Source organism: Dysidea avara, chromosome 10 (genome assembly GCF_963678975.1).
Source record: "Dysidea avara chromosome 10, odDysAvar1.4, whole genome shotgun sequence".
Taxonomy (NCBI): Eukaryota; Metazoa; Porifera; class Demospongiae; order Dictyoceratida; family Dysideidae; genus Dysidea; species Dysidea avara.
The window spans coordinates 23,186,562-23,207,173 of NC_089281.1; the positions used below are offsets into that span (position 1 = coordinate 23,186,562).

General features: G+C 40.0%; 2 protein-coding genes across 2 annotated transcripts in view; one reads left to right on the forward strand and one right to left on the reverse strand.

The window, feature by feature from the left end:
- On the reverse strand, positions 1-19,351 carry LOC136236727 (uncharacterized). Its single transcript, XM_066026967.1, has 10 exons — positions 19,136-19,351; positions 10,866-11,083; positions 10,740-10,815; positions 10,463-10,660; positions 10,302-10,415; positions 6,555-6,605; positions 4,471-4,524; positions 2,767-2,859; positions 2,615-2,716; positions 1-199 (listed from the first exon to the last, which is right to left on the reverse strand). Exons 1-10 carry the CDS (start codon positions 19,226-19,228, stop codon positions 155-157), a joined length of 1,044 nt encoding a protein of 347 aa, XP_065883039.1. The 5' UTR covers positions 19,229-19,351; the 3' UTR covers positions 1-154.
- The window catches only part of LOC136236726 (ornithine aminotransferase, mitochondrial-like), a 10,572-nt gene continuing 9,198 nt past the window's right edge, over positions 19,239-20,612 (forward strand). The window contains exons 1-2 of the mRNA XM_066026966.1: positions 19,239-19,982; positions 20,034-20,206. Of these exons, the coding sequence (XP_065883038.1) occupies positions 19,254-19,982; positions 20,034-20,206 (902 nt within the window). The 5' untranslated portion in view covers positions 19,239-19,253. The remainder of the gene's footprint in view (positions 19,983-20,033; positions 20,207-20,612) is intronic.

Sequence of the window (20,612 nt, forward strand, 5' to 3'; positions counted from 1 at the left end):
TCACAACTAGCACACTGTTTGAATAAGAAAAATTGCATGCACAGATTTATTACAAAAATAAATATTAAGTCATATAGTTGAATACATATAAAAATAACAAACCATAATTTAACAATAGAGTGACGTGTGGTTGTCATATACAAAAAATAATATATCATTCGGTCGTAGGGATTGGTTTCTTTGTGCGAGGAGCTGGTATCTACAGTAGCAAACATGATTATATCACTATAGGGTATATCAAAGCATGTGTATGTATGTATGTATGTATGTATGTATGTATGTATGTATGTATGTATGTATGTATGTATGTATGTATGTATGTATGTATGTATGTATGTATGTATGTATGTATGTATGTATGTATGTATGTATGAATGTATGTATGTATGTATGTATGTAGTATGTATGTATGTATGTATGTATGTATGTATGTATGTATGTATGTATGTATGTATGTATGTATGTATGTATGTATGTATGTATGTATGTATGTATGTATGTATGTATGTACCACTCTGCGTGGGAAGTTCAAAGGCACCGCCAGTGCCATAATTTGTATACTGCACTGCTGCAGACCGCAGCGAGTGAATTATAACTTATAACGCACTGGCTGCGGTTTTGTAGACCACAACGAGTGCATTATAAGTTATAATGCACCGACTGCAGTGCAATATACAGATATTGCACTGGCTGCGGTTTTGTACAGCATAGCACAAGTGCCGGTGGTGAAGACCACTACAACACCTCACCTAATAGGTGGAAATACACTTCACAGATCACTCGAATTCTTTTATAGCCTGACATGTAAAGGTCAATTGTGGGCCATAACGTCACCAATACGCACAATGTTTACAAGCGATCGAAAAAGCCAACGCGGGTGGCCACAACTCTAGTCTACATATATATAAACGTACTTATACACCTTACTAGTCTGGTGCCATCTTAGCCCAGATTAAACTGTAGTCCACTTCGACAATGACTAAATAAAACAAATATATTCTAAATAATACTAACCTTTATGTTCGATTGTGGGAACCAGTTTTGTCATGCCACCAGATTCGAGTTTAGCCAGTGTAAATAGTAAAAATTAGACTAGTATCGTTTACTAGTTAGGTTTTGTTTACTTAAACCGTCTATTTAGCTGCTTTTTTCGCTCGAGAGAATCACTATGGTGATTAGTCTGGTGCTTAGTCTATATGGCACACTGGCATGCTGAGCACTACATGATGAGAGTCGAACCACAAATGCAGGTTAGTGATATAACCCATAGCGTACTAGCTTTCAATATCTCAGGTAGCTGCAGTACTGCAGGGGGAACGTCATCGCAACATCTGGCTTGGTTACCCACAATCAATGTTAGAAACCTGGCCTTTATAAGTGTTACAGCTGTCTTGTGAGACTCTCCCCACCTATTAGGTGAGTGGTACATAACAGTTATACAACGTGCACTTGTGCTCTGCCTGTATAAACGCACTTGCCTTCGGGCCTAACAGCCCTCAGGCTCATGCGTTTATATCAGGCAGAGGACTCGTGGCCGTTGTATAACTATATAATGTATGTATGTAGTATGTATGTATGTATGTATGTATGTATGTATGTATGTATGTATGTATGTATGTATGTATGTATGTATGTATGTATGTATGTATGTATGTATGTATGTATGTATGTATGTATGTATGTATGTATGTGTTGTATGTGTTGTATGTATGTATGTATGTATGTATGTATGTATGTATGTATGTATGTATGTATGTATGTATGTATGTATGTATGTATGTATGTGTTGTATGTATCGTGGTTCATAATAGAAAATTTTCAAAACTCTCTAATAGAATGCACACCAAAAGGAGAGTTTTAAAATAGCACCAAATCTCCATCTTCTTGTTTTGCATGTCTAGCTACAACCCAGAATTCAGGAGTAAAAAAATAATTGAAATATGCCTACCTAGGTCTGTGTTGTATTAAGGTTGTTGTTCTCTTGCGAGATATATACCAATAGGTTTGGAGATGCCATGAAGCAACACTTCGAAACGTCATGCATGGAACTATAAGATGCATTGAGATGTTATTAAACATAAATGCTATCCACTGAAATCTAATTTTAAACATTTCAGATTTTATAAAGTTCTTCACTTTCCACATTGTTACAAAAACACAGAGTGTTCTGTCGTGCTTTAATTGTAGTCGAGCACATTCCTTTGTAGCATTTTCATGTTTTTCACAACTCTCTCTTTTACCAATAAACTAAGGCGTATCTATCTGTCTATCTACCAAAAAGGAGTGTACAGTGTAGTAAGTTTTGTCCAGGGGGATACACGAACTGTATAAATTAGCAAATCCCTATTAATACTCTTCTACAAAATAGGGATTTGTGTACCACCTCAGTGATCCCCTGTTACTTCTTGTTTATGCAGTTTTTTTTCATGATCACAACTAGGGATCCCTGTTCAAATTTACATGTTTTTTGTTATCCTTGTGTGTGTGTGTGTGTGTGTGTGTGTGTGTGTGTGTGTGTGTGTGTGTGTGTGTGTGTGTGTGTGTATGTGTGTGTGTGTGTGTGTGTTCACTTGACACTTCATTAATTCTATAATTTTTTACTAGGATGACTTACAGGCCGCCTGTCATTATTATTACTATTTTCTGTTATAACTTCTGAATTTCTATACTCTTCCTGAGAGCTGAGTTTTCTTGGTGGTACTGGAGGTGTTATAACCTATAACAATTATATGCATGCACAATTGCTTTTATCTTTGAACACAATACCTCTTCGATATCTCCATGCCACGATGGTGCACGTTGTCTGGGTGGAGGCAATGGTACTGCATCATCAGTTGGACATAAACTTGTAGAGTTTTCCTAAATATGCAATTTTGTATTATAAGTAAGTATATAAAGTATAAATGCACATTATCAGTGCTTTGAGTGTTACCACTATAAGAAGTAAAATCTTTCAAGACACGGTGGCTATATTGTAGAATTTGAGAGCTAGTAAGCATGGAACAGGTAAACTGTACAAATATTACCACAACAATTTTTATAGGAAATGTATTTGAAATATCCAGGATTGCATGCACAAAATAATACAGCTTTATGAACTAAGAACTGTTCGAAAAGCACCTCAGCAATCAAAGTAGCCACTATGGGCCATGCCCAAACCTTTGCCGTCCCTACTATACAGTACTATCATAATGTATGATACAGAAAATACAATAACAAAACAAAACAACAATACTTGGTGATGTGGATACTTTTGTGTGCTCACAAATAAATTGGGGGATGCTACGATCTACTTTGTTAATAAGAAAGCTTCAATGCATATGTGGCCAGATACACTGTGACGATGGTTACAGATGATGTAGTGGTTGGCAGTATGCCCACAATTATCTCAGAGGTAACTTCAACTTTACGACGTGCCCAATTTCTGCAGTTTCTCTACCAGTTTGCGTTGACGTGCTGACAGGAGCTTATAAACACTGAAGTCGCAGCACTTATGAGCTCCTGATGCTGATTAATATATCTACTATCACTACATCCTGTGGATGATGACATTGCTCTAGCTAATGCTAGCTCCTTTAGAACTAAAAATGCATTGCATTTAAAGTGCACAATACACTTAGTACTGTGTTGTGAGGCAAATTTTTTTATCATTTTGTAAAAACCATTTCCCACTGCTATAATAGTACCTGGTTCAATTTGTTCGAACAATGACACACAACGATAACAAAGTAGTGTACTAGAACCTCTAAATTTATTTTACATAATGTTTATACATAAAGTCATAACCATACAGTATATCAGATTTTTCTTGCAAACAAATTTACTTGTGAAAATAAAATCATGCAACACTTAATCTCGTGAGGTGACAAATTCAATAATAAGCGTTACTTTGTATTACTATGCTTGTATCCACAATGAATTGATGCAGGCACCTGAAGTTCGACAGGAAACTGGTAGGGTAGCTGTGTTCAGCAACATTTGGTGAAGAAACACATGTTGTGTAGGGGAAAACAATCAGCATGCTGTTATGCACATAAACAAGCATGTGGGTTGTTGGCCAATGTTCCAACACAATAGTTTTACAGGGGCTAAAAAAACCTTGTAACCAACAAAACTCCATGTGATAAAGTATGTCGCGAATTTTAATATTGCGAAGTGCCCAAAACGTGAGATTAAAGTCCTTACGATAAAAACCCACTGTACGGTAATAGTTTCTGATATCATAGAGCTATCCATGTCAGTAATGGTATTAGTTACATTAAATGTACGTAGACTTTGTGAGTGAGCCAACCAATGTACCAAACTTAGTTCAGTTTCTGGCAAATATTTTTTTGGTACAAAATATCAAACACAAGACAAGATGCAAGTGTGAATAATATGTTACCATCATGACTACCTACTCAGTTACACATAATATATCACATTTACTGATAAAAACATATTTTTATGATATTACATCACTGTACTGACCTGTTTCTTATTAGAATTGTGAGGAGGAGGCACAGGGGGACATTCAGGACTTTTCTATAGAAAAAAAGTGAGAAACACTAAACACAACTTGCCTCCATAACCAATGTCTTGAGGCATACATACACACAGCTTTCCTAGAGATGTATTGATGGGACACAGCCATCATTTATCAGCATTGCTAAGGTCACTTATATCTCAGTACATGGGAGATCAAATTACCATGTTGAGTGATAACTAAAAACTGTGTGACAGCTTATCACCCCAATGTGTGGGTTGTCAATTAGCGCGTGGGAGCAAACCTTTAAAAAAAACCTGCCAAGTTACAAAAGTAGGGAGAAGCAGACAGGGTAAGATAGTAAAGATACATGTAGATACATTGTTTAGTGACTTATAGTGGCCATGATGTATGTTTACTTGAGTCACTTCACAATGAATGAATTTATTAGAATACACAGCAAAATGATGGTGGTGGGATGTAAAACAAGTTATATCACAGTACACTTGGGCAATAGTTTAGTTATCACTCTTGTACTGGGATATATAAGTTATAGTTATATCCCAGTACGAGGGTGATAACTAAGATATTGCCCGAGTGTACTGGGATATAACTGGTTTATATCCCAGTGCGAATCATAGCCAAAAAGCTGATTTTAGCACCTGTATTCTAATTAATTCATTTGTCATGAATCGACTCAAGTAGCACAAACATACATCACAGCCACTCTAAATTACTAAACATTAAGCAAATGTATCAATCTTACCAGTTTGCTTCTCCCTACCCACATAACATGGCTGGTTTCAAAGCTTTCCCCATGCATTAATTCAAACCCACGCACTGGGTGATAAGTTAGTTATCACCCAGTGGGCACTTTGATACTCCCACACACTGGGATATAACTATATATATAAATAACATAAATTTGTTTCTCATCCCGGCCTGCATCACAATTTTCCATACTACATATATGGTTTATACTCTACCATTGGTGGCTGAATAAAGAAAGTTAGTAACTGGCTATGGCTGACCAAGAAAGAGCTATCTAAATCAACTTTCTAGTTAAATTAAGATCCACTCTTCTGCATTGCCATTTCAAGTAATTATCGTTACGCTGCAACTATAGGCGACCTCTCTTGTTTCATTACATTTTATTGCTAGATTCCTACTCGAATCAAAATGCCTAATTTCTTGCTTACCTTTATTGCAACATGCTTGGGACTAGTGAACCCTCAAATACCATCAAAGGAGAGAAATTGGTGCTAGCCATATATATATATATTATAAAACAAGTTCACATACAGATGCCTGCCACTGTCACATGAAGTGGTTATATATCTCATATGGAAAATATGATAGTCAGCATCAGTTGAAGCCAGAGATGTGCTACTCACAAATTAAGTAGGGTTGCAATGAATGTCAAATTTAGTAACAAAGGTTAGCAGGAGCCAATAAGTGCTGCATGTGTCTTGTAACACTGATGAGGTCTTGGTTATGTTTACACTACAGTACTAAATAATTATCCTTAAAACAGGGTTCTACATGTTGTATTATTAGCTGGGCAACGTGTTTTTATTTAATTTATTTATGCGTTGACCATATTAAACTCAATTATTAGTCTAACACATAAGCTTACTACTGTATATAGACTTATACAACAATACATACATCACCTATAGTATGTTCACGTTGAGCTGAACCCTCAAAAACATTTAATAGCTCATGGATGCAATTACACACGATCTTGAAATTTGGCTCATTTGTAGTACTGCTTGACCTGCTAAAAATTTTTCAAAATCTTGTTGTTCAAATGTTAGACATAATATTTACGGTCAATCAAAATTTTCACAATACATTTCCTATGGAGAAGCCATATAAGTACAGTGCCCAATTCAGCCCTTTCCCAAACTTGTAATGGGGCCAAACCGTACGTGTCACCTTTGCTGTTACCAATAATCATCTGGTTGGCTGAAATGTTAACTCTGTTGAGAAAAAATCCACTTTTAATTTTTAGCCGTTTTTCAGGATTCAGCTCAACGTGAACACACTATAATAATTTATACCATACTCAATCAAGAGGGGAACTAACTTGTCTTGGATGATTCCTCTTCGGTAAAGGAGGAGTATCTGTAGATTCATCCTACAAATATTTAGAGGTACAATTACATCAGTAAACCAAACACAAATAATACCAAAAGATGATAATGAGAATATTTCGTCATTGCTATGGTATTGATGTATCAAGTGTTTCCTGACATTGCTCATTTTCGTTCACTGTACTCGTCCCTTGTTGCAGAGTGTGTGGGCATAAGAAAATTTTTACTAATTATTTGTTGACAGGTAGAACGTAATTGTGTGATGTTTTTCTCTGGCAAGAAAAAGTTGTTCTATTCCAAGTATCCTACACAAAATTATATGCGTCAATTGGTTGACTCTGCTAGAATATTTGCAGTGTCAACAAATAGTGTCTAAGGTTACCAGACAGTTCTTTAAGTCCATATGCACACAATTATTAATAAAAGTGCACTGAAACGCATAGGCCGATATTTCGGCTGTAATGCGTGACTGTAAACAAAGCGCTGTAACTTCCGTACAGTAAGTGCTAAGGCTACGCAATTTGTACAATTCTATCTGTGATGTAATAAGGAATAAAACAGTACCTAGGGTTTTACCCTTTGGCAAAAGCATAAGGCCAAAACTTGCAGTGAATACAAGCTGTCACAAAACGCGAAAACAACTCATTACATACCTTCAGAAAACGGTTGACAACTTCTTCACAGTGTGTCCTATGGAGTTATGGTAAGGACCATTTGATTCTCCATTCAATGACAAATCACGCCATACAAAGCTCACGTGAATCAAACATTTTCATAAATGGCTATCAACATGATGCATGTGAAGTAACAGGAAATACAGTCACTGTTCTTCATGGCGTCATAAAAGAAGTGAGTGATTGTTGTTACAACAGTTATTTATACTTGTCTAAGTAGCCCAATGAATAAACTTCCATTGATATAAGGTTTTCAGTTAATAACATTAGACAAGCTCGTCTGTGCTGGCTGTTTAGAAGCCATTCTTTAAACATGTGCTACCTAAAATATTGGTGTGTTTTTCGTGCTTTAAAAAAACGGCTGATATATTGGCCTATGCGGCTTTAACCCTTTCATGGATGTAACCGGATTTATCCGGCACGACGGTATAAAACACACGCTGAGTGCAATTCCAACACGCTAGCACTTCTATTGTGCGTTTCATAGTACGATGCGCTAACCCTAAAGCGGGCATGCCCACAGAGGTCCCGTTTCTGGGATAACCGGATAGTTCGCGCACTATTGCGGGTTTATTACATAACCCGGTAAAACGTTTCTCTCAAAAATAGGGCTATTTCGTTTAAATTTGAGTTGATAGTAATGTTTTGAACAAAGATACATTGTTATAGATAGGCTAAGACAACCGGCAAGTAGCTGTGGATGGTTTTTCAGACATGTAGCGTGATTCAATTGTGTGCGTATATGCATGCGTGACACTGGATTTGTGATAAAACTCGAAGAAACCAGCCATGAAGACGATGATTCAGTAAGGAAACAATATAAAATAGTTTCTTACGCTGTAACACTTATTTGTAGATAGTTTATTAGTGGCTGCCTGTTTCTCAAGGCTGCTTTTAGCGTATTTTGTAGTTTTGTAGTCTTATAATTACTTTGTGGTTTTATTTACGTAAATAAAAACAACCCAGTCGAGATTGTTAGTCCACAGCATTTATGTAGAGGTATAGTAACCAAGTGGTTTAGTGTACAGTGAAGCTTATACAGCATTCAGCGTGCCTTGTAAAGTGTGCCAGGAAACCCAGCCAGGAAACTCAGCCGTGAAAGGGTTAATTAATTAAGGGTTAAATGGTAGCTAGTCATGTTTTTAGTTGGAATAGCCTTGTAGATACCACAATGTTTTGACAGCAGAAGGCATGGCCCATTACATTCACTTTCCATGTTGCATCATTGGTCTGAGCAAATTGTTGATACAAGACACAGCATTATTCAAGTGTGACATTTGTGGCTAAGTGTACAGGCTTATGTGGCTACTGGTTTGTAGCAAAAAATTTCCTATAGTTGAGCTGGATCCTGAAAAACAGCTAAAAATTAAGTGAATTTTTTTTCAAGAGAGTTAATAATTCAGCCAACCAAATGATTTGTGGTGACAGCAAAGGTGTCAACAACAGACACGTACGGTTTGGCTCCATCATAAGTTCGGGAAAAGGCTATAATGGACATTGCACTTTTATGGTTTCCACATAGGAAATGTATGGTGAAAATTTTGATTGGCCATAAATATTGTATCAGACGTTTGAACAAAAATATTTTTAGTGGGTCAAGCAGTGCTGCAAATGAGCCAAATTTCAAGATCATGTGTAATTGCATCCATGAGTTATTAAATGCTTTTGAGGATCCAGCTCAACCCGTACATACTATAAAACATTTCATCATGATTCATACTGTCCAATGCCATAATGAAAGGGTACTGAAGCTGTCCATTGCCATTTTATATGAAATCATTACTGTACTTAACCATAATTACATACATTTGCCGAGTGCTTTGTTCCATAAATCATTAAAGCATTGCCTTGCTTGTGCTATATGAAAAATAAAGCACTCAGCACTTGGCCTCGATGCACCATGTACACTAGGAAGCATAATTAACACGCGTTGCATGAATTATTAGCTGCCTGAATGCACACAAACTAGTTTAACAAAGTAACTCATGCGTAGTTCATCATAGTTTGGCATAGAAGACAGTCATTGCATATTTTGGTCACAACCCACAATCGATTCTATTGTGACACACGGTGAAGTAATTCCGTGATATCTCCAGGACTCGTCCATCTACATTAACAAACGTAACAGCAACGTCACCTTCTCCCGCCAACTGCCTGGTTATTATAGCAACATAGTTGCTAAGAAATATTATACTATTGCAAAGAATGCTACATGAATAACATTAAACAAATTAATTGTCTAATACAAAACTCCCGCACTTAAAAAGACATATGGCTCGCACATGTAGTACTTTGTACTTGAAAGCATTCAAAAGTTATTTGTACGCACAATAGGAAAACAGGTAAGTACATGTACTTGTCTCATGCTAGACAGTCTACAACTATGTAGGAAAATTTTAATTCAAATAAATACAATAATTCATTTAGGACATCCACTCACATATCTTCACGTATAGGTGACCTCCCTTGTTTCACTACTTTTTATTTCTTTGATCCCTAAAATTCCTAGATTTTCCTTCTACTTGTTTGTTTACCCCAATGACACCTTGTGCTGTTAGCAAAGATAAATGGGAGGACACAAGTTAAGTAGTTCATGAAGCATGTATTATATATGCTGCAGTAAGCCAAAAGGCACCTACACCAGTAAAAAAGAGGGGTAGCAGTTGGTGGATAAAGCAAAACCTCTTTAAAGTTTGCAAAACAAACTCATTCACTACCAAATGACAATGCGTGTTCATTTTTGGGTCACCAGATTAAAAAAATTACCTCAGAAAAAAGCATACAGAAAAAAAAAGAGATCCAAAAATGGCTCCATAGTCCATACATTTAAGAAGAAAACGTTTTATACAGCCAAAAAAAAAGCCAATATAAATCATCCATATAAAGAAGCTCCACTGCACTGCTCCATAACAAATGTTTTACAAAGTCACATTTAAGTTATAATAGCTAGGATTTGTGCTCTCTTGTTTAAACAGAGAAAGACTGGCATCACTTATAATCAATAGTTTTAATACAACATGCAGTAGACATGTATGATTGGGACTAGAACAACCACACAAACCATACCATTGAGGGTGACAAACTTAAAACTCCGTGGAGCTTACGAGGCAAAGTGACAGCTCCACTTGGGTAGAATGGTAGAGAATTGTTTCTTGGTGGTAAAGGTGGTGTTATGACAACCTAAATGAAACAAAGTTAATTAACTGCCACGTGTAATTACCAATTACCTCTTGAGTACTAAAACTAGAACTACTGTTGGGTAACGCATTGCGGTTGGGCAATGTACTGCTACATCCTGCCGGAACTGCTTTCGGTAGCTTAGGAGAAATGAGTGGATTGGGGGATACAGGGGAATGAAGTAATGGTGAATGCGGGGATATCGGTGATTTTTGTAAAACATCAACGTTTGCATACCGCACTGATTTCTAGGAGGAAGAAAAAACGATCGATACACATGTCACTATAATGAGTGAAATGACAACAGCAACAAGAGAATTAACATACCCGTATTCTTAGTGAGCTGGCTGTCTTCATATCTAAGTTTTCACGAATTTTGTCCACCCAATCCATCATTTCAGTTCTACAAGTACAACATTGTGGTCACCTGCAAAGATTATTATCACTCCTTACTCTGATACAGCAGAAAAGTAGTATTTTCTATCAGGAAGTGCCATCGAAAAAATATTCTCAAAGTTTGGGTGTTCCATGTCGTACATTATTTCATTACAGTCCTCAAGTGACAAAGTGTTAATGGGACAACCAGTGAGGAATTTCTCTTCACTCTCATAATATTGTAAAAACAACTTTCTATCACTAAGGTATAGAACAAACCACCGCTTCTTCCATCCCTAAAGAAATGATAATGCATGTACATTCCAAACGATACAATATCAGTACAGTAAACCAAACCCACATCATAAGGAGAAAATACAAACTTGTTAAAAAGGAGGAAAACACATCACCGTCACAAATGTACTGCACATAGCATTAGCCTGGTACCAAGAGTTCATAATATCCTTTTTATTTTTTTTGTATTATGAACTCTTGCTGGTGCACATAATTGACATAAGCAATGGTGATAATCAAAAATCATCATTGCTTACCAACTCTGAAGGTTATCACAACAGAGTCATCATTTGTTAACAATAATACCATAATACTCTTTCCTGTACAATAGTCATGACTACTCATACATGTAGTCATTCAGTAGTGAAAACATGTGGACACACTGGTAGTTTGTTAACAGTGCATAATGCGGTTATATTTCAGAAGGCTCAGTCTCACATATCAATGGTGTTTGACCTAGTTCCTATTATTACCAGCTGTTGGTAGTTACCAATACATGGGCGTGCTGCCAAGTGCTACTCTACGCATGCGCATGAAAAACTCTTATAAATACCCACCACACCTCACACCTTCGACCTTTTTCTTAGCTCACCGCAGTTGGTTGAACACATGTTTCTTCGTGACTTGTTTCTTCTACTGATACCAGCTATGAGTTTGAATTTGCTGAGCAACGCTGCCCTACATGGACGCACCCTGCAGGATCTCCAGGACCAGATGACCGCGATGCGAGGGGAGATCGCAGCTCTCAGGGGAGCCTCGCAATCGTCCTCTTCGGCAGCAACAGCAATCACCCCAGCTCATGGCAGGAGCCAGCCTGGAACATCGGGGTATTTGTCGTCATCGCGAATATCTGACACCTCCTGGGCAGAAGAAATGGACATCATCCAGCCACTGGACAACGATGATGCTCCTGACGCCGACGTTTCCTGCTCCGAAGGGGCACGTGTCGTTGAGGTTAGCGAAGCTACCCAAAAGCTGCTGAAGCGAAGCTTCGAATCAATGAAAAATTCCCGACGGCTCCAAACAAGAAACGACTTCTCGCTACCAAAGGTAGTAATTACGAAGACGCCTTCGCTGGATCAAGTGATGGCATCCCAGTGTTCCAAGTCGACGAAGTTGAACGACTGGAGCCTATCCCGCATTAGTGTTGCACCGATAATCGGTTCAATAATCGGTATCGGGCCGATATTGGCTACTAGCTGATTAATCGGTTTTGATTAAATCAAGGCCGATGTTAATCTCCACTGCGCTGTGTAGTATAATGATGTGGGGGAGGCTAGACATAAGTTATTTGGCATTTTAATTAAGTTATGTGTTAATGGTTTAGCGGTGATTACAAGCCATGCCCATAATAAACTGTCAGGGTTTAGGCCATGCCCAACAATAAACTGAGGTTTTTAGGTTTCTATGTAGTGCCAGCCACTTGTCTCAACTGTATGGCAGTAGTAAAATGTACTTAAAACCTGTTTACCATGAGTAACTTTTACTTGTGGTATACATCTAACTTTACATTTTAGCCTAGAATGAGCTGTATATCAATGGTTATGTCACTAATATGAGCCATTTAATAATGATGAGGATGAGTGTTAGTGTTATTAGTGTATATCGGATCGGTTATCGGTATCGGCTAATTCTGTTGCTTAATATCGGTTATCGGAATAATCGGCTAATTTGGATATCGGTGCAACACTATCCCGCATCCAGGCGCTCATGCTGGACGCGGTGGCGCCTCTAACTGAGGTGATGGAGCTTTTTCACTCCGAGGCAGACGAAGTCTCCTCAGAGCAAATAGCCAAGGCAGTGGAAGCCGCCATTACTTTGCTGGGCAATGCCTCTTGCCAGATGTCAGCCCTGCGGTGGACTCGTGTGCTCCAGGAGTACAACCGGGACCTGGTGGAGTGGGCCCAGAACCGGGAGGAGAAGTTCAATGAAGAGGCTCCAACATTGTTAGGACAGAGCTTCCCCAAAGATGTATCCGAGTATCTGGACCAGGTGGCTTCTCTGAAGAAAGCCAAAACAACTGCCAACCCTTCCTCCTTATCGGGTTTTCGGAAGGCTTACTCATACCGACCAGCCAACAAACAGGGATACCGGCACGCCCAAAAGCACCATACCCACAAGTCCGCCAGCCAGGGAGTCGCCCAAAGAAGCCACAGAAATGACAGTTACTGGCAATAAATGCACCTGTATGTACAGCAGATGCACATGTATGCCATGTTTTGACAAAGTCATCAACATCTGCAAACCCTACATTACTGAAAGCAATGGGGATGGGGTTAGTGGTTCCACCAAAGGCAAAGAAGCCTTTAATGGTGGCAGGGAAACTGGCTTCCTTTGTAGACACCTGGAAGGTGTTGACAAAGGACACTTGGGTATTGAATGCCATAGAAGGGTATCAAATACCCCTTGTGGGGACTCCCACCCAACTTCAAATACCCCAAGAAGGGGTGTTCTCCCAAGAACACAAAGCTCTATTATTAGAGGAGATACAGGAACTCCTCCAAAAAGGAGCAATTATCCCACAATCCAGAAATGCAACCGGTTTTGTCTCCATCCTCTTCCTAGTACCGAAGAAGAACGGTCAGATGAGGCCAGTGATCAACCTGAAACGGTTGAATCACTGGGTGGAGACCCCCCACTTCAAGATGGAGGGAATTCCTACCCTTCGGGATCTCCTTCGCCAAGGAGACTGGATGGTGAAAGTGGATTTGAAGGATGCCTATTTCACCATCCCCATCCACCAGGATCACCAGAAATATCTGAGGTTCATGGTGGACGGGACCTGCTACCAGTTCACCTGCCTGCCATTCGGCCTGTCTTGCGCCCCATGGACTTTCACCAAGGTAATGAAACCATTAATGACTCTGCTGAGGTCATGGGGTATCAGGATAATTATTTATATCGACGACATGTTGATACTGGCCAACTCCAGGGAGGAGGCCACACAACACCTGGAAGTACTTGTACTCCTCCTGGAATCCCTGGGCTTCATCATCAATCAGGAGAAATCACTCCTATCCCCAGCCCAGGAAATAGAATTTCTGGGACTGATTGTGGACTCGCTGGGCATCCAGCTCAAGCTTCCTGGCGAGAAGCTGCAGCAAATTCGCAAGGAAGCAACCCACCTGCTGACCTGCCAAGTTGTATCTGCTCATCAACTCTCCCAGTTCATAGGGAAGTTGAATGCAACCGCACAAGCCATTCAAGTGGCACCTTTGTTCTACTGTGCTCTACAGGCCAACTTACAAGAAGCCCTGGCAGTGGGGAACCAGAACTACAATCAGATGCTGCCTCTTGGGACAGAAGCCCAAGAGGATTGAGGTGGTGGCAGCATCACCTGACCCAATGGAATGGGAAAACTACCATTCGGAAATCAGTGCAGATAGTGATCCAGTCCGATGCTTCCCTCTCAGGATGGGGAGCAGTGTGCAACGGGGTGAGCACGGGAGGCTCATGGACCCCACAAGAACAACTACTCCACATCAACTGCCTAGAATTGTTGGCAGCAGACTTGGCCTTGAAATCATTTCTAAAGGATCAGCAGCGAGCGGCAGTTCTGCTACAGTTGGACAACTCCACAGCTGTGGCATACATCAACAACCTGGGGGGAACCATCTCCCCAGCACTCACAGCTCTGGCGAGAACACTGTGGTTGTGGGCCCTGGAGAGGGACATCACAATCACAGCCCAACACATCTAAGGTGTGTCCAACACTGTAGCAGACTGTGAGTCCAGGATGGAGAGGGACAGGTCAGATTGGATGTTGGCTCCTCAAATGTTCCACAAGATCAACGAAGCCCTGGGACCTCTAGAGATCGACTTATTCGCTTCACGGCTGACTTACCAGCTGCCACGGTTTTTCAGCTGGAGGCCAGACCCCGAAGCAGCAGCAGCAGTGGATGCCTTTCAACAGGACTGGAGTCAGTTGAGAGGGTATGCCAACCCCCCATGGTGCTTGGTGGGACGAGTACTGAGCAAGGTGGAATCCCAACAGGCTCAGGTAATTCTGGTAGCCCCAGTGTGGAGAGCCCAGACATGGTATCCTGTCCTACTCAGGATGTTGAGAGATTACCCTCGCCTTCTCTCTCTTCAGGAGGCTCAAATGCAGAGGGGGGAACAACTGAGGCAGTTGGAGGTCACCCCACAACTAGCCGTCTGGCCTGTCTCCAGGCGAAGTTCCGAGACAGCTGCCTTTCTTCAGAGGCTTCAAACCTCATGTTGGCCTCCTGGAGGTCAAAGTCCTCACAAACATATGGCTCCTTGTTTAACAAGTGGATACGCTGGTGTGGTGAACGCCATAGAGATCCCGTTTCTGGCCCTATAGCGGATGTGGCCAATTTCCTGGCCCATTTGTTTGAGGAGGGCTACCAATCACGATCACTGAATTCCTTCAGATTGGCCATTTCATCAGTTCATGATCCAGTGGACGGGGTAGAGGTGGGTAAACACCCCACAATCAGCAGACTTTTTGAAGGGAGCCTTTCACTCTAGGCCACCTCTCCCTAGGCACACCTCTACATGGAATGTACAGGTGGTATTACATTACTTAGAGGGTTTGGGCCCTTCGAATACCTTACCCCTTAAGCAGTTGACATTTAAACTTACAATGTTAATGTGTCTCACCAGACCATCACGCTCCGCAGACTTAGCCTCCCTTCAGCTGGACAGACGTCAGTATAAACCTGAAGGAGTTGTTTTCTTACCCTCAGCACTGGCCAAGCAGTCATCACAGGGTAGAGAATTGCGGGAGTTCTTTTTTCCGTCTTTTCCTCACAATAATACTCTGTGTCCAGTGGAGACTCTTCGTTGTTATGAACGAGCCACGGCTTCTCTACGGCCTGAGGATACTAGCAAATTGTTTGTGGCTATTGTTAAGCCTCATAAGCCTGTCGCTTCATGCACTATTGCTCGGTGGTTACGGGAAACATTAAAGCTAGCAGGTATTGATGTATCGATTTTTGCAGGTCATTCAACTAGAGGAGCTTCCACATCAGCAGCTGCAGGAGCTGGTGTTACAACTGCTGATATTATGAAAGCTGCAGACTGGAGGGAGCACAGAGTCAGTTTTCAGGAGACATTATTATCGTCCATCCCATGATGCTTCCTTTGGTAGAGCAATATTATCTACATCATCTCCCGGTGAGACCTAACCTTATAGTATTCATGGTAGCTGTCTTATTTGGGATTGAGATGGGCTCGACTTCACCTTGTTGGAACTACGAACAACACCATTGATATGTGAGACTGAGCCTTCTGAAATATAATTTCCAAATGGCTTAGATCACGAAGTGATTGCATGCTATTTGGGATTATATGAAGAAGGCGAAGTCGAGCATATCAATGACCAAACCAAATTGGTTCGCTAATTCAAAGGTCGAAGGTGTGAGGTGTGGTGGGTATTTATAAGAGTTTTTCATGCGCATGCGTAGAGTAGCACGTGGCACGCATGCCCATGTATTAGTAACTACTAACAGCTGGTAATAATAGGAAACTAGGTCAAACACCATTGATATGCTCGACTTCGCCTTCTTCATATAATCCCAAATAGCATGCAATCACTTCGTGATCTGAGCCATTTGGAAATTAACAGTGCATAATGCGGTTAACACTTGGAACAGTGTACTGCGCTGGTGGGAATAATACTTGTAAAAGAGAAGAAATTCAATCAATGGGCATATGTCAGCTTTAGATACCAACATGCAATTATCCAATTATTGACAAGTGCTAAGTGCAGAGAATGTAAAGGGACTCTCCAGCAACACAGCAGGCTGTTACCCTGTAAAACATTTCTCGCTATCATTTTATTTAGCATTTGCTGTCCCATAAAGTGCTTCACAATTTGTGCTTGCTAAGAGTGAAGTTAAACCGCTAATCTGCATGGCCTCATCCAAGGACAGATGTTTGGTGAACACTACTGTGATAATAACTATTATTGTTGTATTATATTGCACGCATGTATGCATGCATACGTTATGCGGGTGATGTCATGTGTGTGTGTGCATGCAATAGTCCCGCCCTCTTTTAAAATGAGTTGTTGCTAAGGAAAAGTAGAAGTGGTAGCTACTACAGTGGGGTTATCAGTAACCCCGAGATGTAAGACTGAACCTATATTCTATAGAACCTCACAGAGAACCAATCAGACACAAGGGAGTTAGGAAGAGATTCACAAGATCTGCTGATAAAATGAAATACATAGCCATTCCTGGCACATGACCAGCTTTGCAATTTCCTCACATTCAAATGTGAAGATACGCAAGGAGATGTTAAAATGAAAATACACAAAATGGATGTTATTTTTATAATAAGGTAGCTCCTAATTAAATGTTGATAATATGCCGAATAGGAAATAAAGCAGGCAAATTTTTATAAACGATTGTTCTAGTATGTAGGTATGTGACCTTAACATGACAGATTTTAACAGCACATAAACTTGGGCTAATACCAGTACATGTTTGGTAAAACCAAGAGTTCATAATATATATATTTAGGAGAGTATCCAACGCCTGTATTACCCCTTCAAAACACACTGCGTAATAATTGTGCAACATTGTGTAACATATATAGGAATATTTTAGCATAATTTCAGTAAACTCTAACACATGGCTTTGCCATGAAAGACTTGTTGATAGGCGTTGATATACCAAGCGAAGACCTGCAAGCACTTCAAGGCCCTTAAGCTCTTGAAGCAAGTTAACACCTTTGGTGATGATGACTATTACGCAGTGGTTTTGAAGGGGCAATACAGCTTTGAAGGGGCAATACAGCGTTGGATACTCTCCTAAGTATATATATTATGTACTCTTGGTAAAACATATCACAGCACAAGTGGATACCTTATTCATTGACAGAATTGGAGGCTAAGAGGAGGAAGATAAGATGTTCTACCTGTACTAGGAATTTTAAGTTTGATTAGGGATCATAGAAATAAAAAGTAGTGAAACAAGGGAGGTCACCCACACCTGAAGGTATACATTAATCCCTAATTCAGTCCATTTTCTGCGACTGATGAACAGGTGCATACTGCATCATACGAAAAAATTCTGTGCATAAATGCACGCCTCAACCATCACTTACTTAAGGGGTGATTATGCTTTGTGTATATAGGTATGTTCAGCCTGTCACAAATGAAGAACAGTATGAGAAGCATTTCTACTAGTCACTACAGAAATTATGGACAATTCCTGTTATAAATGTGATAGCTAGTCACCAGTCACAGGGAAGCTACCTCAAATCAACACCTTGCAAAGAAATGGGACACAAAGGAGGATAAAAGTCCATGATATGCTCATTGTACATACTGTGACATGTCAAAAGGCACCTGTCAGCCGGCTAAAGCAACGTAAAACAGTGAAAAACTCAAGCCCATAGTAGAATGCCGTTATTGAGTTTGAAAATAATTTTTATTGACAATTTTGTTGGAAAGATTTAGGTTGTACTTAAGACACTACTTGGGCTCACCAATATTACAATGGTACCTGAAAGTTTTGTGTAGGGTCAATGTTTTTTTTGGAGAAAAGTGTAAACCTGAAGTAGTAGGACTGATGTGATACATAGGCATAATGGGTGCTCTATGCAGATCAGAATACAAGTAATGTGTTGATAAGGCTAACTAATCATCTATCAATGTGTTAAATTCAAGTCTTTCATAAAAAGGTTTCTGAGGTTCCCAGCATTTTACTTTGATGTACATGTAAGGCTTAAGTGGGATAGAACAAAGAATGGATTGAATATCAAAATTTAGTTACTAGCCAAACTACAGTGATAAGTATTAATTTATTCCATGAGATTACACTTTAAAGAATTTCTCGCCTTACTAACTGGACATTCAGTGTGTTGATAAACAATAAATTCATAAACTGAAGCACGCATCAATTCAATAAAATGTAATCTTGTTTACCCAGCTGGGCTTTCACATGAATAAGAGTGTCACATCTGTTGATGTACATCAAACAATCATTTAATTAGTAACGTGTTACTCTATGCTGTTTTCCTTTCCCTTAGCTATATCATACATACACACTCGATCTAAATGTACACACACGTTATAACACAACCTTGAATCTTTTCATAAAAGACAGTCCATCAAGCGGCGGTGCCTTGATTAGATACCCTTTTTTCAGCTTGCCGGGAAATAAGTTATGCGACATTACATCTGACTTGCAGGCACTAGCAATGAAGCTAGCAAGACCTCGAGCAAGACCCGAAACAATGCCTACACGAGTACGAGGACAAGGTTACGTCCGTAAATCACTTTGTGGATCCTTATTGTATCTTAATAAATTCGTCTATTCTGCAATGCTAGCGCTGCGGTGTCTCCAGCGAAGTTTCAGGGTTTATTCCACCGTTGGTAAACCTGAACAACTTAGCAAGTCAGAAGAGGTTTTCAATAGAGAGAAGAAACACGGAGCTCACAATTACGACCCCATACCAGTGGCCTTGACAAAAGGAGAAGGTGTATTTGTTTGGGACGTGGAGGGAAGGTGGTACTTCGACTTCCTAAGTGCGTACTCTGCTGTAAACCAGGGACACAGACATCATAAGATAGTGAAAGCACTAAAGGATCAATTAGACCAACTCACTTTGACCTCCAGGGCTTTTTACACCGATGCGTTGGGCGAGTACGAAGAGTATGCAACGAAACTGTTTCGCTACGACAAATTACTCCCAATGAACACTGGCGTAGAGACTGGAGAAACGGCTATAAAGCTTGCAAGAAGGTGGGGCTATGATGTTAAGGGAATTGCAGAGAACAAGGCTAAAGTTCTATTTGCTGAGAATAACTTTTGGGGAAGGACATTGGCTGCAGTGTCATCATCTACTGACCCTTCATCATATGGAGGATATGGACCTTTCATGCCAGGCTTTGAGATTATTCCTTATGATGACCTTGCAGCTTTAGAAGTGAGTCTGATTTTAAATATACATATATATTTATAGTACAGCCTTTTTTAGAAAGCATGCAAAGACCCAGATGTGTGTGCATTCATGGTGGAACCAATTCAGGGTGAGGCTGGAGTGGTGGTGCCACAGGATGGGTATTTACGTGGTATACGTGAGATCTGTACAAAACATAACGTCTTGTGGATTGCTGATGAAGTGCAAACTGGCTTGGCCAGAACTGGCAGGTACATATACTGTGTCACGTACAAATCAGCGGAACCAGTTTATAAGCCTGCCACAGGCATTCCCAGAGAGTCGTCTATTAAACAGGTGGACTGCTATATATGTCACACCACTTTTAAAATACTGGAAAAAAATACAGCAATCCATGGCCACCTGTTTAATAACTGCAGTGAGATAGTAGAAGCCACTTAGCCCACATTATATATTTGTGGTTTACCACTTGTTGTTGTACTGTTTGACTTCATTTGTGGGTTTGGGTGTGTCAGGTGTGTGTTTTGTGTATGTGTGTGTGTTTTGTGTATGTGTGTGTGTTTTGTGTATGTGTGTGTGTTTTGTTCTCTGTGTGTTTTGTGCGTGCGCATGCGTGCGTGCGTATGTGTGTGTGTGTGCTTACATGATGATGGTTAT

Excerpts from the sequence above, each read along its gene's own strand:
- LOC136236727 (XM_066026967.1), bottom strand. The coding sequence starts at position 19,228 with ATGTCGCATAACTTATTTCCCGGCAAGCTGAAAAAAGGGTATCTAATC. Across the intron at positions 10,416-10,462 it reads CTAGTTTTAGTACTCAAGAG|GTTGTCATAACACCACCTTT; the intron begins GTAATTGGTAAT and ends TGTTTCATTTAG. Across the intron at positions 200-2,614 it reads ATAATAATGACAGGCGGCCT|ATACCAGCTCCTCGCACAAA; the intron begins GTAAGTCATCCT and ends TTGCTACTGTAG.